A 19,227-nucleotide genomic window follows, 5' to 3' on the forward strand; every position below is an offset into this window, starting at 1 on the left:
ATGTGAGATTATAAACTCTGTCATATCCGGTGATGGTCAGAACTTCATCATGATGTGGTTAGCCTCAAAGCGAGCCATATCGACAAGCCGTCGGACGGACTTAGGCGCACAGCACAATAAGGAGGGCATATTGGATGAGTATCAAAAATATACACAATCTTCAAACCAATGAGATTCTCGCCTCCCTTCTAGTTGATTTTCAAATCTAATGTCATTTTTTATGTGCAATAATGAATGTTTGAAGTCAATCTGTACAACAGAGTGTACAGGTTCCATAAACTCGGTACATTCTTCATTGCTATTTATATTGGATTTTCTTTTTATATTTAAGTACATATTATGTAATATTAATCTCTATTGTATTTTTTATGTTAGGAGCTATTGATACTGAATAATATTATCGATTGCGCTTCTGCTTTGGAGCTAAGAATACAGAATCAATACAAAATGTGGGAAAACTACTTAAAATCACTGAAACTCAAAAAAAAAAGCTAAGATTTATGTGACATCGATTAGTAAAAACAAACGCTTTTCAATAAATTGGAAAAAGTGATTTTTTACTACATTTTCTGTATTCTTCGCCGAGCCGAGCACAATAGTCATGAAATATTTGTTCAAATATAGTTAATCCTAATTTAGCTAAGGCAATGATTTTTTTTTAATTAGCTTAGATCATTTTTTAGGTTTATATAATTTGCAATTGTTTTATTTGATTAGTTGATTAAGAAAGTAATCTGAAACTATTTATTAATTTCTCAGTAGTTATTAGAAATTTGCCAAATGTATAATAAATGTGAAATAAATGATAGTATATCTCTGTATTTGTAGGTACAATGGCACAATGACCTTCATTATACAGGAGCATGTCTCTTCTATCATGTCTCAATGGGAGAAAAGTCAAGTCTACTGAATTGGCCCTTGGACTGCTATCACTCACCTACTATTAGGCTAGACTAGCAAGGACCCGTACTATTAGTGATGTACTATTACTATCACTATGATTGACCTTACTATGACTGACAAACTATTACTTCTGACGAAGTGGTTTCGAACTATCATACTATTACTGATGTTCTTTTACCACTGAGGAAGTAGCTTTGAAAGACCGTACTATAACTGACATACATACATACTATTACTTCTGACGAAGTGGTTTTTGACTATTGTAGTATTATTGATGTTCTTACCACTGAGGAAGTAGCCATGAAAGGCCGTACTATTACTGACACTGACTGACATACATACTATTACTTCTGACGAAGTGGATTAGAACGACTGTACTATTACTAGTGTTCTATCACCACTGAGGAAGTACAATATTGTATTATTACCAGATAGTAGTCCAAGGGATGTAGAATGTGGCTCCAAGTGACGTGTAGAGAACGGTTAACATCCTAATCAGGCACAAGACTTTCGTAGAAGTGTAGGTGACAGTAGTTTATTACAACACATCTTTTTAAAAATGAACTTATTTTTGTGATTCATTTAGTATAGTAAGGCTATGGTATAATGTACAAAATTTAAATATACAATTAACCATTATTTAATACTAAATTTACTAAATTGCCTTCCTGCCAAGAAGGGTATGCCAAATTTATGGATTGGAAAAAAGTGTTGACAGTTTAAGGTGATATGTATTTTGTTTATGAAGGAAACGTGAGAAATTGAAGTGGCCTTGAAGTAGCAGTCTGTTATGTTCTCTTTCTTGAAGTAAACTTTGAAGCGATCTTCCGTTGATTTTATCTCGTGCTTAAGCCATTAGATTTTCCCCTACTCAAGAATACAAAAGAAAAATTTATTTATTTACGTAAACAATTGAAGTATTTTTGCTCGGTTTTCCATTCCCAATATTAAAATAAATTCATAATGTACCAATTTTTTTTATTTGTCCTTACTTATTTGTCCTTTATGCATTTAAAAGGTGATTTATTTTGGGAAAAATGGACAGAAAAAAACACATATCATCTTAGAAAAAAACATACTCTGAGGGAATATCTTATTTGCAAAAAAAATAAAATTAAGGGAAATTTCAAGTCAGTTGAAAAATGTAATTAAAAACTAATATTTTAAAATATATTTTAGATAAAGGTGGACTCGTACATAACATTGATTTCATAATATTAATTCACTAATGAATGTAGGCTTCTTTAGACTGCTTCAGGAATGGAAAAAGTCAACTGGTTTGATGTAAGTTTGAAATGGAACCTGGTCCTTAAAAAAAATATATAATTTTACGACGTTAATATCAGATGGGGTTGCATATATTCGGCGGATCGTAGATATTTGAGAACAATTCCAAATTATTATATTTGTTGATTAATTAAATTTTGGCTTATTAAGACTTTTTGGAAAATTGTTTGAGAAATAAAGTGATGCGATGTTGTATGTTTAAGTCTAGACTTAATGTGTTCAAAATTTAAAAAAAAAAACACTAGTAAGTGCCTTCCATAATTTGACCACAATGTTTATAAATAAAATTTAACATCAAGTAGCCATATCACAGCTTTGGTAAAGGATTCAACCGAGACAGCCAGTGGAGCTGGCCGATCTCGTCCCGCAGGACTCGAAATTATGACGTTAAGCTAGACACAGCCACGAGATGTCCTTCACATTGTCATCAAAAAATTGTAAATTGAATTTAGACTAAATAAAAGAATAAATCTATTATATGTATTGTTAAGAAATCTATTTGGAAAAAAATGGTAATACCCTGAAAGGCTAAAATTTTTATTAGTACACAAAGTACTGAAATTAATATTTTTCATATTCCGTTATTTCTGAGGAAATTATATACCAAAAATTATGTATATTGTTTTATAACAAATTTAAATGCTGCTTTGACCAAAAATAAAACAAATTTACCTTTCTTTTATATAGTTTAAAATAAAACGGCCCATCTACAAACTGGGGGACTTTGAGATATTTATTTTTGGAAGAGTAGCGAAATGTTCGGAGTTAGAAAGCATACGGAGAAATGAGTTTAGGTTATGGTGAGGTATTGTGCCCTTGTGAAATTATAATAGAGTACTCGATGTGTTTCACCATCCTTACCCTGTGTATATCTGGGCACATTCCTATTTAGATGTCAATATTCTGTATATGAAATCAAACCTTAGAATTATTATCATTAACATAATCGCCATGTATGTCCTACTCGTAAATATATAGGAATTGAAGGTTTTCCTAGAAGCAGATATATGTTGTTGACGAGTTATACCAGCCTCGATGCTGACGGACTCATATGTATACTATGTAATCACTGTACTTTCCGCAAAAATAGATGTGCTTCTGTGGCAATAAATGTTCAATTATTATTGTCGACATTTTCCTTCCTTTCATGATATTCGTAATCAGTTACACATATGTATATGTAACATATCTGAAGTGGTCTCAGATGTTTGGAAAATAAACAAAACCATCAAAGAAATTTGTTTTCCTTGGGATAAGAGATTGCTATATTCGTGTATCTCTCATTACAAGCAAAAAGTAGATAAAATGTGGATGTTAAAATATTCAAAATTGTCAAAAAAGACCTTAATGTAGGTGTTGCTTTTCATTGTTTTTAGACTTAAATAGCATTTTAAAGGTCTTCACTCCAGGGAACATAAGAGTATATTTCCACTGTATTATCTATGAAGGTCAATAAAGTAAGGATAATCTTTCAGAATTTAACTTAAGATGTCAAAACATATAATTTTATTTACTCTCCATATTTGTATCACAATGATTTTGTCAATATAAACTCTCAGATTTATAATAATTAATTTTCCATTTAAAGTACCTACTAAATTCTCTAGAGTTAATTTCTGGATTGCCTGCGAAGGAAACTATCCAGAAGCTACTAGTTGTTAATATGTAATTTTGAAATAGTAACCATCGTTCAATGAATGACCGCGTAGCATTTTACTGTATTCTTTATAACTGGATAATGAAATGTTAATGTTTGGATGACCTAATCGTATAGTTGATATATTTGTCTCATTTAATTATGATATATGTTCGCTAATCAATGTCAAAGTGTTGTATTGATTGAATAAATGATGTAATAGGTAAACAAGATGCGTTTTTATTTAATTACATCCTACAAGCAGACATGTAACTTAGTACATGCATTTCCCCACAATTTTAATATAACACACAAGAGGATTACAAATTACCTAACTTATACAATTACATGGTAATATACATCAGATCAGCAGATGTGATCTATTATAAATTGTTAAATTTGTGTATTGATGTGCCAATATTGCTGGAACGTATAAGTTTATAAGCTTTAGAGTTCCCAGTCGACTCACTATGACAACTGGCATCTTGGCGCTTCCCTCAGGTAGAAAAAAAGGTTCTACTCGACATCCACTTGAACTTTCCCTTTTACCCTTTTCCCCTTTTCCTGCCTCCAGTCACTCTTCCAGGTATTTATGTTAAATTACAAATGTAAAATTTTGTAACTGGAATGATACAAATATATGTTTTGTGGACTCGTTAACGCAAATCTATGTAACTGATCTGTAACATTTCCAGGTAAAATAAAATAAAATGACATGAAATAAAATACTGTGGCATGTGATTAAATTTTGTCCGTGATTGCATCCTTTAACTAGTTGCTATAACAATGCAAACATGGCAGCTTAGCTAGCAGCCCTCGCTAAATGCAATAGTTTTACCTGCCTGTGAGGATTATTGGTAGCTGGAAATATTTATAATTTTTTACATCTATAACAGATGACTTACAATAATAATATAACAAAAACTATATCCAAATTTATTTTAAGTATTACTTATAATAAAAAATTCACTATGTCTTCATTCCACTCCACAAAAAAAATATTTGTTAAAATAATCGTTAATATGTTTATTTTTACAATTTCAAATATTTGATATCCAACGAGCAGCTTCGAATGTTGGATTGGAAATTTTTAACGAGTAAAAAGGTAGCATGAACCAATAGGCTGCAACAAAGAGAGCGTTCAAATACTTGAACCCTTTTCCCGTAGGTATTTTTCTGCATACAGCGTTGGACACCAATTGACATTTGTGGAGTAATAATATTAAAATTACATAATTTAAAGGTGGATGAGCCAAGACTTTTAAAAATATTCCTTGAATCTAGATGACGTAAGTGAAGGAGCTCAGGGTGATGGACATTACTCTTTCATGTAAAAAAATATGAAGAGTAATAGAAGGTACTGTAGGAGAAGAAACGGAAAATAGCAAAAATGGCTATGCTATTCGAGGTTTCACACTCATACTAGCTTGTGTAAATTGAAAACTAGTATAATTAATGAGTATTGGATACATTTACAACATTTTGAGTGTGTCCAAATACTTGTTCATAAATATTTTCAATTTTTTAAAATAAAAATGAAAATTATATTTTCTGGCGTTTTTCATGTACGTGATCATAATCCAGGATTCGGACCTCACATACTAATATAAGAGTTTCTGCTTAGTAAAAAGCTTCTTTACATCTCACCTATAGATGTCTCTAGTGAAGTTCTAGTGATTCAAGAACAAGGTTTCTAAATTGGTTCATATACCATATATAGAACTTCAAAGAATTTCAGTAGTGTGGTTGTCAATAATGGGTAGAATTGATGAATGTTACACGTGTGTAAAGTGATCACTTGAACCAGCCTATGACGGTCGTCAGCCCCGTAAATGCCCAGACTTCAATATTTTTCTTCATCTTTGATGAGATGTCAAAAAATAATTGGATACATTTCATTAAAATAAAACACATTTCAATATTTATCAATAAAAAACATATATTTATATTAAAACAGAGGAACAAAAAATTAACATGGTAATAAATATTTAGAAACATACATTACTTCAAAAAAATTCATTTAAGTAGGGTAGAAAATTTATGTCTTTAGACATTTAACCAAGATAAAGAGTTTAAAAAATATGAATTTATTGAAAAGTATCATTATCATATCTTTTGAACTTTTTTTGTACAATGTATGTTTTATAACAAACCAAATACCGACAAGAAAATAATAAATAAAATAAAAATATTAAAAACATGTGTATTACACCCTATGATATACCATAATAATAATTTTAAGCATCTTTTAAAAGTCATCAGTAATGATATATGTTAAGCAATATATAATAGCAAAAAAAAATGAAAATCTTTTTAAAATATCAATCAAGATTTAACATGAAATATATATTTTTAAATTGTTCACAGTTTCAATAAGTTCAAAATGAACAATTGATCGTTATTTCTCATCGAAATATGTAATTTATACCGAGAAATTTCAATTTACCATACCTAAGGAAATAATTTTAAACTTATATTTTAAATTTCTTCATACGCTGTTTAAAAATTATGCGGAACGCATCAAAACACGTGTCACACTACATTTTAAGAAATATTGGTATTTACTTAGCGAAATTAAAATTTAAAGTGAATTTATTTACCACAAAGTTACTGCCGAATTAATAAATGAAATAATTTTTCATTTAATTTCTTATTATTTTATAAAATTTTCAAAAAAAGCACTTCTTTATGATTCAAAGTTAAAATAAGCATCTGAACTGAGTTCGAAAATTTACATATTTAGGATATTTGACATAATTTATGGATACCGAGATATTGCTGTAAAGAATAACATATATCATCTTAGTTATTATAAGTAGAGGCTGAAACATCTCCTCCGTGTCCTGTCCAGTTGGTGTGTACAAACTTCCCTTCCATACCAAGCAGTTCGTACGTGTGTGCTCCGAAGAAATCTCTTTGTGCCTGTAACCAAAATAAAGATAAATATAATAAATAATTATCACTGTTTATGTGTCAACAGAATCCGACCACCGCGGTAAAGAATATTGTTCTTCGTCTTACTCATCATAGTAATGAGTAGGGTTGTGACCCTTGTCGAAGCAATGATTCTTCTCCAGCTATCCCTGGAGCACCAACGCTCCAATATATGTACTATGCATTTGAAAGTGGCTCGGGAGCCCCATGCGGCTCTTGGACCTATAAAGTGCGGTTCCGGTACAAATATCAGCGGGAAGGATCTTCGACTCAACGTATTCATGCTAACAATCTTTTTCAAACCCTATTAAAAACAAACTGAGAATTCGTATACTGAGCACCAGTTATGGCAATTTAGAATGTTTATGCACACGCATTGACAAACCTGCAGAAGATTGGCTGGCAGCACAGCAGAACGGTATCCGTCATAGAACGACAGAGCGGAGCTAAATGCCGGGACAGGTACCCCCAGCAAGACTGCCTGGGACACGACTTCTCTCCAAGCTTGCTGGCAATTCAGGATAGCCTTGGAGAAAAAGTCGTCCAGGAGCAAGTTGGATAGATGAGGGTTGCGGGAGTAGGCATCCTTGATATTCCCGAGGAATACACTCCGGATGATGCACCCTCCCCTCCACATCAGAGCGATTCCTCCATAGTTCAGATCCCACTTGAAGGACTTTGCAGCCTCTCTCAAGAGCATGAAGCCCTGAGCGTACGACACAATCTTGCTGGCGTATAGGGCCTTCCTTATTTTTTCCAAAAACTCTTTTTTGTCACCTTGAAACTTGCCTGTTGGCAGGCTGGACAGTTTTTTGGAAGCAGTGACCCTCTCCTCTAGAAAAAAAATACAATTATATTTTCTTGAACCTCTCCGTGCGTACTGCCCTGACCGTGAGGCTATGAAATACCAAGTCAGATAGCGTGTGGCCCCACGCTTGGGGTGAAGTGATTATTTCAAAAATACAATATTTGTTGACTATGTGGGTGGCATATGTTTAAAATATTTATATGAAATGTTAAAATTTAGTTTTCAATTAAATTTTTACTTGCTAAATTACACTCTTTCTTAAAATCTATGGGGCACGTATTTCGGTGCAGTCAACATCTCAAGAACACAACACTTTAGACTTAGCTTCACATATTTGGTATTTGAAAATGATGTAGAATGCATCGCAACATGTCACAATACATTTTAAGAAATAGTGGTATTTAGTAAAACTTAAATTGAAAAGGGATAGATATTAATACAAAGTAACTGCCGAATCAATAAATGATGTAAAAAAGTTTTAGTTTTAAAATTAAAATCTGCATAGTACAACTATTTCATTCATATCTTACTCCTCGATTTGTGAACAAGTATTTGGATACACTCAACATGTTGGGAATTTGATTATCCTTGTGATTCGACATTCCGTTGAATTTGATAAATTTGATTTATTTAACCTTTTAGAGAACTCAAGCACCGAGCGAAAACAGCTTCTCCTATAAGGGTAACCGGTGTGCCGTATTCTAGAGCAGAAATAGCCGTCCATTTTCCTGTGCCTTTTTGCCCAGCAGAATCACGAATTTTTTCCAACAAGTATTTACCTGTAAACCAAATAAAATAGTTCATGTGGTGTTATAGAAAGTAAGTTCACAATACACGCATCGTTTTCCAGCACCACTTCTATGTACTCTCTATAGTTCCGAATAGTTAATGGTCCATGTTTTAGCTCCATACAATAATATAATGTTGTTATATTATGGATCCACCATATTTTGGATACGTACTTTATTGTTTTTTGACATCTCATCAAAGATGAAGAAGAATTTGAAAGTCTGGGCATTTACGGGGCTGACGACCGTCATAGGCTGGTTTAAGTGATCACTTTACACACGTGTAACATTCACCAATTCTACCCATTATTGACAACCACACTACTCAAAAAGGTTGAATATATTTCATCTTGACAGGGGAGTAAGCAATTTCATGAAACGATAATAAAGAAATCCAGACATTACAGCCTATTCTCGACTTTATCACTGTGCAAAAAAAAATGCGTGCGTACTGAATGCCTCCCAAGTGCCTTAATAAGGCTTGCATCTTTTACAAGGCAGCAAGTTTCAGCAGCCCAGGTGGTCCATAGGCCAGCAGTTGCTGCCAAAACTAAGAGATGTACCCCTGAATTACAATAGAAGGACTTCCAATGAATAATTGCATAAACATACTCTGCACGATGATTCGATCCGCAAACGATTGATTAGGATATTGGATCGTTAGCTCAACAAAATCTTTGAATTACTCGTATGTAATTGTAGAAAATATTTCCTTTATACGTATATTTACTGTCATGGAATAATTATGAGTAAATTTCCATGAAAAATATAAATGAATTCTGATGTAGAAACCTATCCAGAAAAAAAACAAAATGATCGCTTATTGCAAGGGATGATAAATATACGAACGGGGAAATGCAGTTTTTTTTATTTGCTACCTTTAAATGAAAAATAGTTGTGTTCTCATTATGTAGATGAAAGTTTTAAAAAAAAGGCAACACTGAGTTGTTCATTCTTTCTACTCTCCATACCATATTCTTTCATATAAAAAAATATATATTTAATGTCTTATAGTCATATTTAAATTGTTACCATCAGTATCCTTATAACGTAATATGTCTTTAGTGATATCAATCAGAAAAGAATCCAGTTCTCCTTTATTCCAGCATTCTAAAACATCGGCCATCTCATCTTGAGTCATTCCTATAAAAAAGGAAACAAAAAAAGCATTGGAAAAAAATATTGACTGAACTTGGGTTTTGAAGTGATTTTTTTTAGTCGGTGATTCGATAATCGACAGTTAAACGAGAATTGAAAGTGAAATATGAAGGACGCATCAAATGTATGAAACATATTTCGTTACATGAGAGAGAAGAAATATATAATTTAGAGACAAGGATAAAGAGTCAAATACATTCATGTTTAAATATTTACCATATACTTACGGTTTGTAATATAAAACAATATTAAAAACACAAACGCAGATTCGAGTGCGAAGTTTAGTAAAAAATTTAATACAATCAGTGATAAATTTGGGATGTTTAGAATTATTTACAAAAGAACATGTATATTGTATTATTATTTACAATGATTAATTAGTCAAAATATTTAGACTCAGTTAAAAGAAGGTCGCGGAAGGATAAAATCGCAAACGATTCGCTATTGAAACACAAATAAATAAATATTAATCACAAACTTTGTTATTTGTCCGACAAGCGCAGTTCGGGAATTCCCCTAATACTAATGTGTTAAGTCAATTAGCCGTAACTCAAGTTGCGGCTGTTTGGCGTAACACGGCTCAAAGCATTCTTATAACTGGCCTCTATCATATGCAATCACAGATTTTTCTCCTTCTATTTCCTTTACCGAGATATTCATCATCCAAATACCCGCAAAACTGTATTAATTTGATACATGTGTTGGCAAAAAGCATAATTTTACTTTAACTTTAAACGCGTGTATCTCGAAACTACTGTTTTTAACTTGCGGCTATTTGCCTTTGCACATTCAAATAATACTGATAGAAAATTTGCTGTGATATGAATAATTGCTTTATTTATTAATTAATTTTGGATGTCATCAAAAAAACCTTAAAATTACATTTTTGTGTTTGCTGTGTTTAAGTGATCGCTTCAAATACATGTAACATTCACTATTCTACCCATGATTGACAACCACACTTCCGGAATTTTCGCAACTCATACATATGCATATCTATATATTCTCACCTCAGTATCTATTGATTTGAGTAAGCTTTATTTATCAGAGACTCTTTAGTTTAAATTTTAAATGTTAATTGTAATATCCTTACATGTAGAACGAATGAGTGAGGAAAGAACGGTAAAACAAATTTATGAGGTGAATGTAAGTGGGAAAAAGAGCCAAGGAAGACCGAGAAAAACATGGCATGATCAGGTTTGCCAAATACTTGAAAGTGGTCAGGATAGGAGTCGTAACAATCGGCGGGTATGTATGAGGAGATGCATGAACGTCGAAGAGGCGAAGAACGTTTGCAAAGACAGAGTGGTGTGGCGTTCTATTCTCTCTGCCTACCCCTGCGGGGAAGTGGCGTGATGGTAAGTTAGTTAGTTAGTTAATATCCTTACTAAATTATTTCACATAGAATGTAATATTTGTGGGCAAGTTTATTACAGTAAAATGCAACATATGGTATCACTGGAAAAATCGTTGAAAATAAATATTGATATTTCAGGCATACTTTAGAATGTTCAGTTATGTATTGGTGTACGGACAAGATTAAACATACCAAGACCAGTCTTCATCAGATGATACGCTTCGCAGATCAATTGCATATCACCATATTCAATTCCATTATGCACCATCTTCACAAAGTGACCGGCGCCATCTTGGCCAACCCAGTCACAGCATGGTTCATTACCAGACTTAGCACAAATTGCCTAAAAATAAATTAAACAAAATAAATAATTCCACTCTCAATATTTGAGTGTGCCCAAATTTTTCTTCACAGACTATAAGTTCACTCAGACGTCATCTAAATCAATATATTTTTTTAAATTAATAGTACAGCATACATGAAGAAGAATATGGAATTCGTGAAAGTTTGTTTTACAATTTGTTCTGCTAAAAATGTCATCAGCGTCTGAAAAATCAACGTACAAATTTAAATCGAATATTTGTTTATAATCCATATATCGCTCATTCCTTTCAAGAACGTGATAAATCAAAAATCGATCATTTTCAGTTGTGCATGCTTTTGGAATGCCCAGAAAATGTTCTGTATATCCCAACAAAAGAGGCATATTTTCAACATAATATTTACCCGGTACAGGGCAGAAAGTGTTATTTTTGCATTTTCAGGAAAAGGTATTGTTTAATTATTTTTTTTAAATATCCTAAATATTTTTCAAATGGAGAAAAAAACCTTCAGGTTTGACCTATAAAGATCTGTTGCACAGTAAAAAGATTAATAAGTGGCTTGATATTTATTTTTAATGCATCGTATTATATTTTTTAACTTTAAAATCGTTCTCCTGAAAAATCAAGTTTTTTTTTATTTATGACGTTCTTGAAAGGAGTGGGCGATATATGTTTGGTTCCAACCCTAATGTGTGGTAGTGAAGCAGGAAGATGGCAAAAAAAGGATGGAAGTAAACCGAATGCAGACGAAATGCGATCTATCAGACGAATGTGCGACAGAACGATGTATGATATATATTCGAATGGTGATTGCGAGGATTGAATGCAAGGCTAAGATAAGCATTATCGATAAAAATAAGAAAGGTGTGCTGAGATGATTTGGGCTTGTGAATAGAATAAGTGAGGAAAGGCCAGTAAAACAAAGTTGTGAGGTGAATGTAGTTGGAAATAGGAGCAGAAGAAAACCGAGTAATACTCAAGTATATGTGTCAAGTAAGTCAAAATAAATATTAGTGATTTTACACTGAAATATTTACTTAATATTACCCTGGACTGGTTCCTGAAGCGCAAGAGTGATCACCTTGCCTTCGTGTAAGTAATGATCAAGATAACACTGCGTCAATTCGATGCAGTGCCCTATGCACCATTAAGTGCGGATATGGGTTATAATAAGAAAAAAAACGTATGTCAAGTACTTGAAAGCGATCAGGTCAGGAGTAAGAATAATTGGGCGGTATGCATGAGGAGATGCATCAATGTGGAAAAGGCGAGTATACAGGCGGTTCTCTTAGTTAGTTAGTTAAATTTATACCTGGAAAATTGGTTTGATATGTATCCAAGCATCTTTATGTCCCCCTGGCATCAAAGAAGGTCCGTAGCGAGCGCCATCTTCCCCGCCGCTTACCTTTAAGAAGAAAATATCAAATCTAAAAATATTAATTATTTAATGTGTTTTGATTAAAACTGAAATCATGATACCAGCATTATACTTAATGGTATAACGACACAATTTAATATTCGTTATAAGTGTCTTTAAAATTTAATTTAAATAAAATTTCTGAACTTAAGGTTTACGAAGAGAATTTGTAACGATATAAAACTGTTTCAGATATTGTTTTTTTTTACGTTTGGTATATTGATGGTGTAATATTTAAAAATAAAAATTGATAAATTACTCGTAAATAAAATCTTTAAAAAAAATTGTACTACTACTACTACTTATACTATCATCACGTCGTTTCTCAAAATTAAATTTATTTCATGTCACTTTTAAATTAAAGTTTTACTTTTATTCTCACGCTAAATGTCGATGAAAAGTGATTTTTTTAGACATGCTGCATATTATCGTAATATTATCATATTATTATATATTCTCAAATTAATATGTATTGCCAGTAGGAACATAATTAATGTCTTTTCGCATACACATGACTGAAAACCTAGTATTTTCAGAATTGCAACTTGGCAACTATAGATGTAGCTAAAATAGCCAACTTGACGAAATTACAAAAAAAGTTGTTTCAAACTCTCGACTGCACACATATTACTCGGATCATTTTGGTAAGCAATCAAAAACCGATCGCCCTAAAATGTATGGCTGACAGAAAAACACTTAAGAAAATATTACAAAATAATATCATTTGCAAAAATGCTTTCCAGTTTATAGGAGTAATAATATATTATGGCATTGAATATTAATATGACTTTGTGTAATAATTAATGATATAAAATAAACATGTGTGTTTTATGACTGCTCCACAAACCTTCAAGCATTATTTGAAAGTGACCCACATTTGATGGTTGCATATCTTCAACATTCTTACATAACCTTGATTTTAACCTCAGAGGTAAATGAATCATTTGCGACGATAAAATACACATATGGTATGACCACATTAACTATATCCAATATATAGAAACTTTGTTGTCGTAAATGAGTAGATAACAATTTAAGTAAATTTATAACATTATACAATAAGGATTTATAACTTCATAAATGAGTCCACATGTAAGATATGCGGCGATCTAGCTTTTAATGTATGTATCTTAAAATGTCAAAAATCAACTATGTTTTTTTTATTAAATTGTATTGAAAAATTTAAATGAGGTAATATTTAAAAAAAATAACTTTTTATTTCTACCATAGTTGTTGCCGGATAGTAGCATGGATAAGATGAATATAATTTCTGAATTAGATTAGTGTGGTTGTCGAGAAAAGATGTGTTTTTTTAACTAAAAACTATGGCTAAACGCATGTTTTTAAACCTGATTAGGAAAACTAATGCTAAAAAATGGCTGAGTATGAAACGAGTCAATTATTTATTGGAAAATGTTTCTCATCTGCAATTAAAAGAATTCATGTACATATTATTTATGTTAGAAGTATGATATATTTACCTAAAAAGAAACTAATTTGAATAAGGAAGTGGACAAACGATACCGTAGATAAACGACAATGTTGAACACCCTACAAAGCCAAGTCAGCGACTAATCAACTACTGATTTTAGTGTTTAGACAATGTCAGTACCGCTGGGGGGGGTGGCAAGGGAAGCGGACTGCCTTTGAAAATAAACACAGAGAATATTGAAGTCAGCACTGACGCGACAGCGCTGTAAAATAGTCGATATTTAGAAGCAGAACAGGGCAAAATGCACAAAATTTCTTCCAGGGTATACAAAATCGTTTGAATTTTAATAAAACAATATAAATTGTATAATTGTACACGTATCACCCTCCAAGGCAACCCTGAAGGACGCAGACCACCAGGCAGACCTCCGAAAAGATGGAAAGACAGCTGGGAGTGCGGAGGCACAAACAGATCCTTAGGATCTACATAAAGAGGAAGGAGAATATAAATAGAACTTTGCATGGACTCAAATTTTTACGGGTAATGGAGTGTTTCGACAGTACCTCTTCCGTTTTAGAATTAGACAAGATTCTGCTTGTGAATGTTATGATCTAAGTCATCACAGAATGTCCCTCATGTGGTGTGGGTATTTCCAATTTTTGAAAGGGAGAGATTCAAATTGGAAAGAGAATGTGCAAATAAGGGTAATAAGTTGACAAAAATTGATGACGCAATGGGACATAAGGATCTATCGTATTTAGTGGTGTCTTATTCGGAAAATGTAACAAAACGAATTAGACAAATAAATGACCTGTGTGACGGATCTTCAATGATCGATATAAACGAAATATGCCATAAATCCTGGTACGTATATAACAGGCAAGGAAAATTTTCTAAGGCAACTCTCTATTTCTGGTCTCAATCCTGCGGATTGGTCTACAGCAAAAGATGACATCTCCTTCACCATTCTGGTTTATTTTCCGAAACCCTCTTCAGCTCCTCATACGTCGAGCAGCCCATGTCTTCAAATAAGTCGCTTAGATATTCGCAGCTTGGGCCTCGTCTAGCGTTTATTCTCTCAATCGTCCCCTCTAAGGCAACTAACAAATATCAAAAAAAATCTGACGTAAAAACAATTTAAACGATAGCAGTGCTACATTAGCACTGACTTGCCTCGTGTTTGAAGTCAGCAACTGACTCAATGTAACTTTCGATGTCTATGGTTTTGCTTTTGAGGACAATTTGTAGATACAAACTGTTATCCCCGAGAATACCAATGATCTTTAGAATCTATGGTTTAAACTTTTCTTTACTTTACTTTTCATGTGGCTCCAGCTTCTTCACCCATATGGGTTGCATCTTATGGAATTCAAATCTTGGTTCCAGTATTGTCAGCCAGTCCACCGCCTCATGTATATCTCGAAGGTCACCACCAAACCCTTTGACCTGTGGTTTTTGATAAAGCATCAAATATATTTTAAGAATAATTTAATCTTACCCCAGCTCCGACAAACAGAATCCCTTTTTCTAGAAGCTCCTTATATCTCCGTTGAGTGTCGGTATACTCGGAATTACCTCCATCTATAATGATGTCTCCTTTAGACAGGATGGGAGTCAACTGTTCAACGAAATCATCAACAGCTGAGCCAGCTAAAAAAGGAAGAAAAAAAAAACAATGTGGAAGATTAAACTTTGTTAAAACGTTAACTTGCGATATATAATTATACACAATTATACTATTCATTGATTCGGTAATAACTTTGTGGAATGACATGTTGATTACTTTTTAATTAAACACTCGTTTAATACCACTTATTGAGTTTTATTTCATTACATTAATTATTTCGAAAAATACAGTTGTTTTTATCAAAAGGAGATTACAAAAAGTAATCAATTATTCACAACATTTTGGGTGTGTGTTAGTTTCTCCACGTAGGAGTTATTTTTACATTTTGATATCTCAACAAAGATGAAGGAGAATATGGAATTCTGGGTATATACAGGGGTTTTGACCTGCCATAGGCTGGTGAATTGATCACTTTACACGCGTGTAACATTCACCCTTCCACCCATGATTGATAATCACATTACTAAAGAAATTGTTAGTAATCAACCACAACATACTATTAATCAATCGAATATTTTTTATGCAAATTATGATTTCTTCTATTTTTTTAATGCCCCCCTCTTTCTCTCTCTCATTCTCTCTCTCTTACATTAAACCTCTATTATTCTTGATTTTTAGTTCAGTTTACTTTTTTTTTTCAAACGTTTCTCTTTTATCACGCGTACGGTGTTGACGCCTAATTTTTTAATTAGATTAAAGTTGAGTTAGTTTTTAATGAAAGTAACTTATTTTATGTTTTGTACTTTATGTGAATATTTCATGAAATTATCAATAGATGGCAGTTACAATCAAAAGCTTTCAACATCTTCAAACATTTTCAAACTAACTAAAAATTTCTATGAAGAAATTGTGATCTTCAATACATTCACGTAATTTACCTTTCACCAGAATCATAACTCTCCTAGGAGATTTCAGTTTGCTAACCATATCTTTCAATGATGTAGCACCAATTATATTTGTTCCTTTAGCTTCATTTTGTAGAAAATTCTCCACCTGTAAAAAAATGTTTTTTTATATATTTACTGTTAACATATTTAATTAAACTTCATTTCAGATTTCATCATAATTACAAATTTAAAATTACAATAATGTATCCTCACCGGGTTTTCCCATGCCAAAGCCACATTTACTAACTAATTAACTAGCTACTACACGCTGCTTCCTCGCAATAGAACGAAGAAATATAACTGTCTCTTCCACATTCAAGCATATCTCATACATACGCACCGATTATTTCAACTCCTAACTGGCCGCTTTCAAGTATTTGACATACCTGATCGTGCCAAGTGTCCCTCGGTCTTATTTTCTTCGTTTTTTAAATACGTTCGTCACACAAATTTGTTATACCGTTTTTTCCTCACTAACATCTCAACATACCTTTCTCACTGATTCTACAAATTCTTTCAAATAGAACTGTAGGTACCCGAACACTTGATTCATTAAAAACTATTTTAGTCTGATAAATATCACCCTGGAATATAAAATCTCGTAAGTAACTATTGGTAATACAAATTCATTGTTGTATACATGTATGTTAATACGTGACGCGTTTCGTCTTCTTAGGACATTATCAAACACTGCATTGTTTGATAATGTCCTAAGAAGACGAAACGCGTTACGTATTAACATATACATAAATAAATGTAGAATTCAATCCAACAAACCTTGTTTTATTTTGGATATATTACCCAACAATTCAATATGGAACTCTACGAACTGTCTGCAGTAACAATAAATACAAATTCATATTTATACTACTTCAGTATAACAAATAGCGTGCAGGTATATAAAATCTTCTACATAAGAATTGCTAATTCAAATGGATATTTTGTAAAGACTACTTCTGTCTGATTAATACCACCCATGTATATTTAATCTTCTATACAATATTATTTTTTGACATCTCATCAAAGATGAAGAAGAATATGGAAGTCTGGGCATTTACGGGGCTGACGACCGTCATCGGCTGGTTTAAGTGATCACTTTACACAAGTGTAACATTCACCAATTCTACCCATTATTGACAACCACACTACTCAATTTCTTGGAAGTTCTTTATACATGAACCAATTTAGAAACCTTGTTCTTGAATCACTAGTACTTCACTAAAGACATCTATTGGTGAGATGTAAAGAAGCTTTTTATTAAGCAGAAACTCTTATATTATAGTATGAAAATAACTCCTGTAATTGGAGATAATCCAGATTTTGTGAACAAGTATTTGGACACACTCAAAATGTTCTTCTATACAAGTTTCGTTAATTCAAATACAGATGTTTTGAACACTACTTCAGCCTTATTAATGTCACTAAAGTTTATAAAATATTATTTATTTTATATCTTACAAAAACGCATCATCAATCCTATACCAATGTCGCAAATCCCCAATTTGCGGTTTTCAAAAAAAATGTGATAAATAAACCCAGACATGTTACGAATTGTGAATCAAGAAGATATTTAAGAACAATGTGAAGTTTGGTTAAGTTATAAAATTGATTGGTGTCGACACCAGTACTTAATATCTCGACATCTAAAAATGATATATGTGCCACTTAAACGTCGGATTGACAGCATTCAAATCATCATTTGTTACCTTCTCGACAGTTCGGTTGAAAGCGCAAACCACAAATCCTTTTGAATCCATGTTTAATATAAGGTTTTGCCCCATCACGGCTAAGCCAATTAAGGCGATATCAGCTTTTCTGAAAACAAAAAGAGCAATCTCCATTTTTGTTATCTTCTTACTTTTAACCAAGATGTCCCTCATTTGGTGCGGATAGGATTTTTTTTTTAAATTGGAAAAAGAATGTGGGAAAGAAGGTATGCAGTGACAAAAATTTATGAAGCAATAGTCATAAAGATCTATCAGATTAAATGTTGTATTTTTTTTAGAAAATATGACAAGAAGAAATAATTAAATGAACTATATGACAAATCTTGATTGACATACGATATTGAATCCATTTTATCTTTCGTTTTGTTTTTAGGGATGGACCTTATTCATTAATTATTTACTATACACGCTCACTTTTATTTTAAACTAAACTGAATATGCTATAAACCCTTGTACATATTAGGCAAGGGAAATTTTCTGAGGGAACTATAAACATTTTTTTTAACTTCTGACTAACTAACTAACCATCACGCCAGTTCCCTTCAGGGGTAGGCAGAGATAATAAAACGCCAAACCACTCAAACATTTTTCTTTGCAAACATTCTTCGCCTCTTCCGCCATTCACGCACTTCCTCATACACACCCGCCGATTATTTCGACATCTCAAGTTTTCCTCTGCTCCTTTTTGTAACTACATTCGAATCATAAATTTGCTGTACCGTTCTTTCCTCACTCATTTGTTATACTTGTCCAAACCATCTCAATGAAATTTTCTTTCAATTTCTTACTATCATCCGTACTTAATGGTGCAAAGGCATGATACATGATATGAACGCGGTGTCCATTTGATCTTCAACCCCCCCAATATATATATACGTTCCCTGAATTTAAGCATTTGTATGTGAAAAATCTCACGACAACGATTTTTACAACTACAACAAAA

At 32.5% G+C, this 19,227-nt stretch overlaps 1 protein-coding gene across 1 annotated transcript; it reads right to left on the reverse strand.

Annotated features, from left to right (window-relative positions):
• Nucleotides 1–6,209: 6,209 nt before the first annotated feature.
• Nucleotides 6,210–18,374, reverse strand: LOC148305035 (6-phosphogluconate dehydrogenase, decarboxylating-like). Its single transcript, XM_088267327.1, has 9 exons — nt 18,264–18,374; nt 16,549–16,663; nt 15,542–15,693; nt 12,507–12,599; nt 11,064–11,214; nt 9,389–9,499; nt 8,204–8,347; nt 7,146–7,594; nt 6,210–6,748 (listed from the first exon to the last, which is right to left on the reverse strand). The coding sequence occupies exons 1-9, from the start codon at nt 18,336–18,338 to the stop codon at nt 6,629–6,631; spliced, it is 1,410 nt and encodes a 469-aa protein (XP_088123453.1). The 5' UTR covers nt 18,339–18,374; the 3' UTR covers nt 6,210–6,628.
• Between the last annotated feature and the right edge of the window lie 853 nt (nt 18,375–19,227).

The sequence above is a fragment of the Brachycentrus maculatus genome, unplaced genomic scaffold (assembly GCF_059751285.1).
Source record: "Brachycentrus maculatus isolate JH-2025_06_01 unplaced genomic scaffold, ASM5975128v1 h1tg000292l, whole genome shotgun sequence".
In the NCBI taxonomy this organism is placed as follows: Eukaryota; Metazoa; Arthropoda; class Insecta; order Trichoptera; family Brachycentridae; genus Brachycentrus; species Brachycentrus maculatus.

What these genes read in the sequence shown, in the direction of transcription:
- LOC148305035 (XM_088267327.1), bottom strand. Translation starts at nt 18,338, where the DNA reads ATGGGGCAAAACCTTATATTAAACATGGATTCAAAAGGATTTGTGGTT. An exon ending in AGTTATGATTCTGGTGAAAG is followed by an intron (nt 15,694 to 16,548) that starts GTAAATTACGTG and finishes TTCCTTTTTTAG; the next exon opens with CTGGCTCAGCTGTTGATGAT. An exon ending in ATATCAAACCAATTTTCCAG is followed by an intron (nt 11,215 to 12,506) that starts GTATAAATTTAA and finishes ATTTATTTTTAG; the next exon opens with GCAATTTGTGCTAAGTCTGG.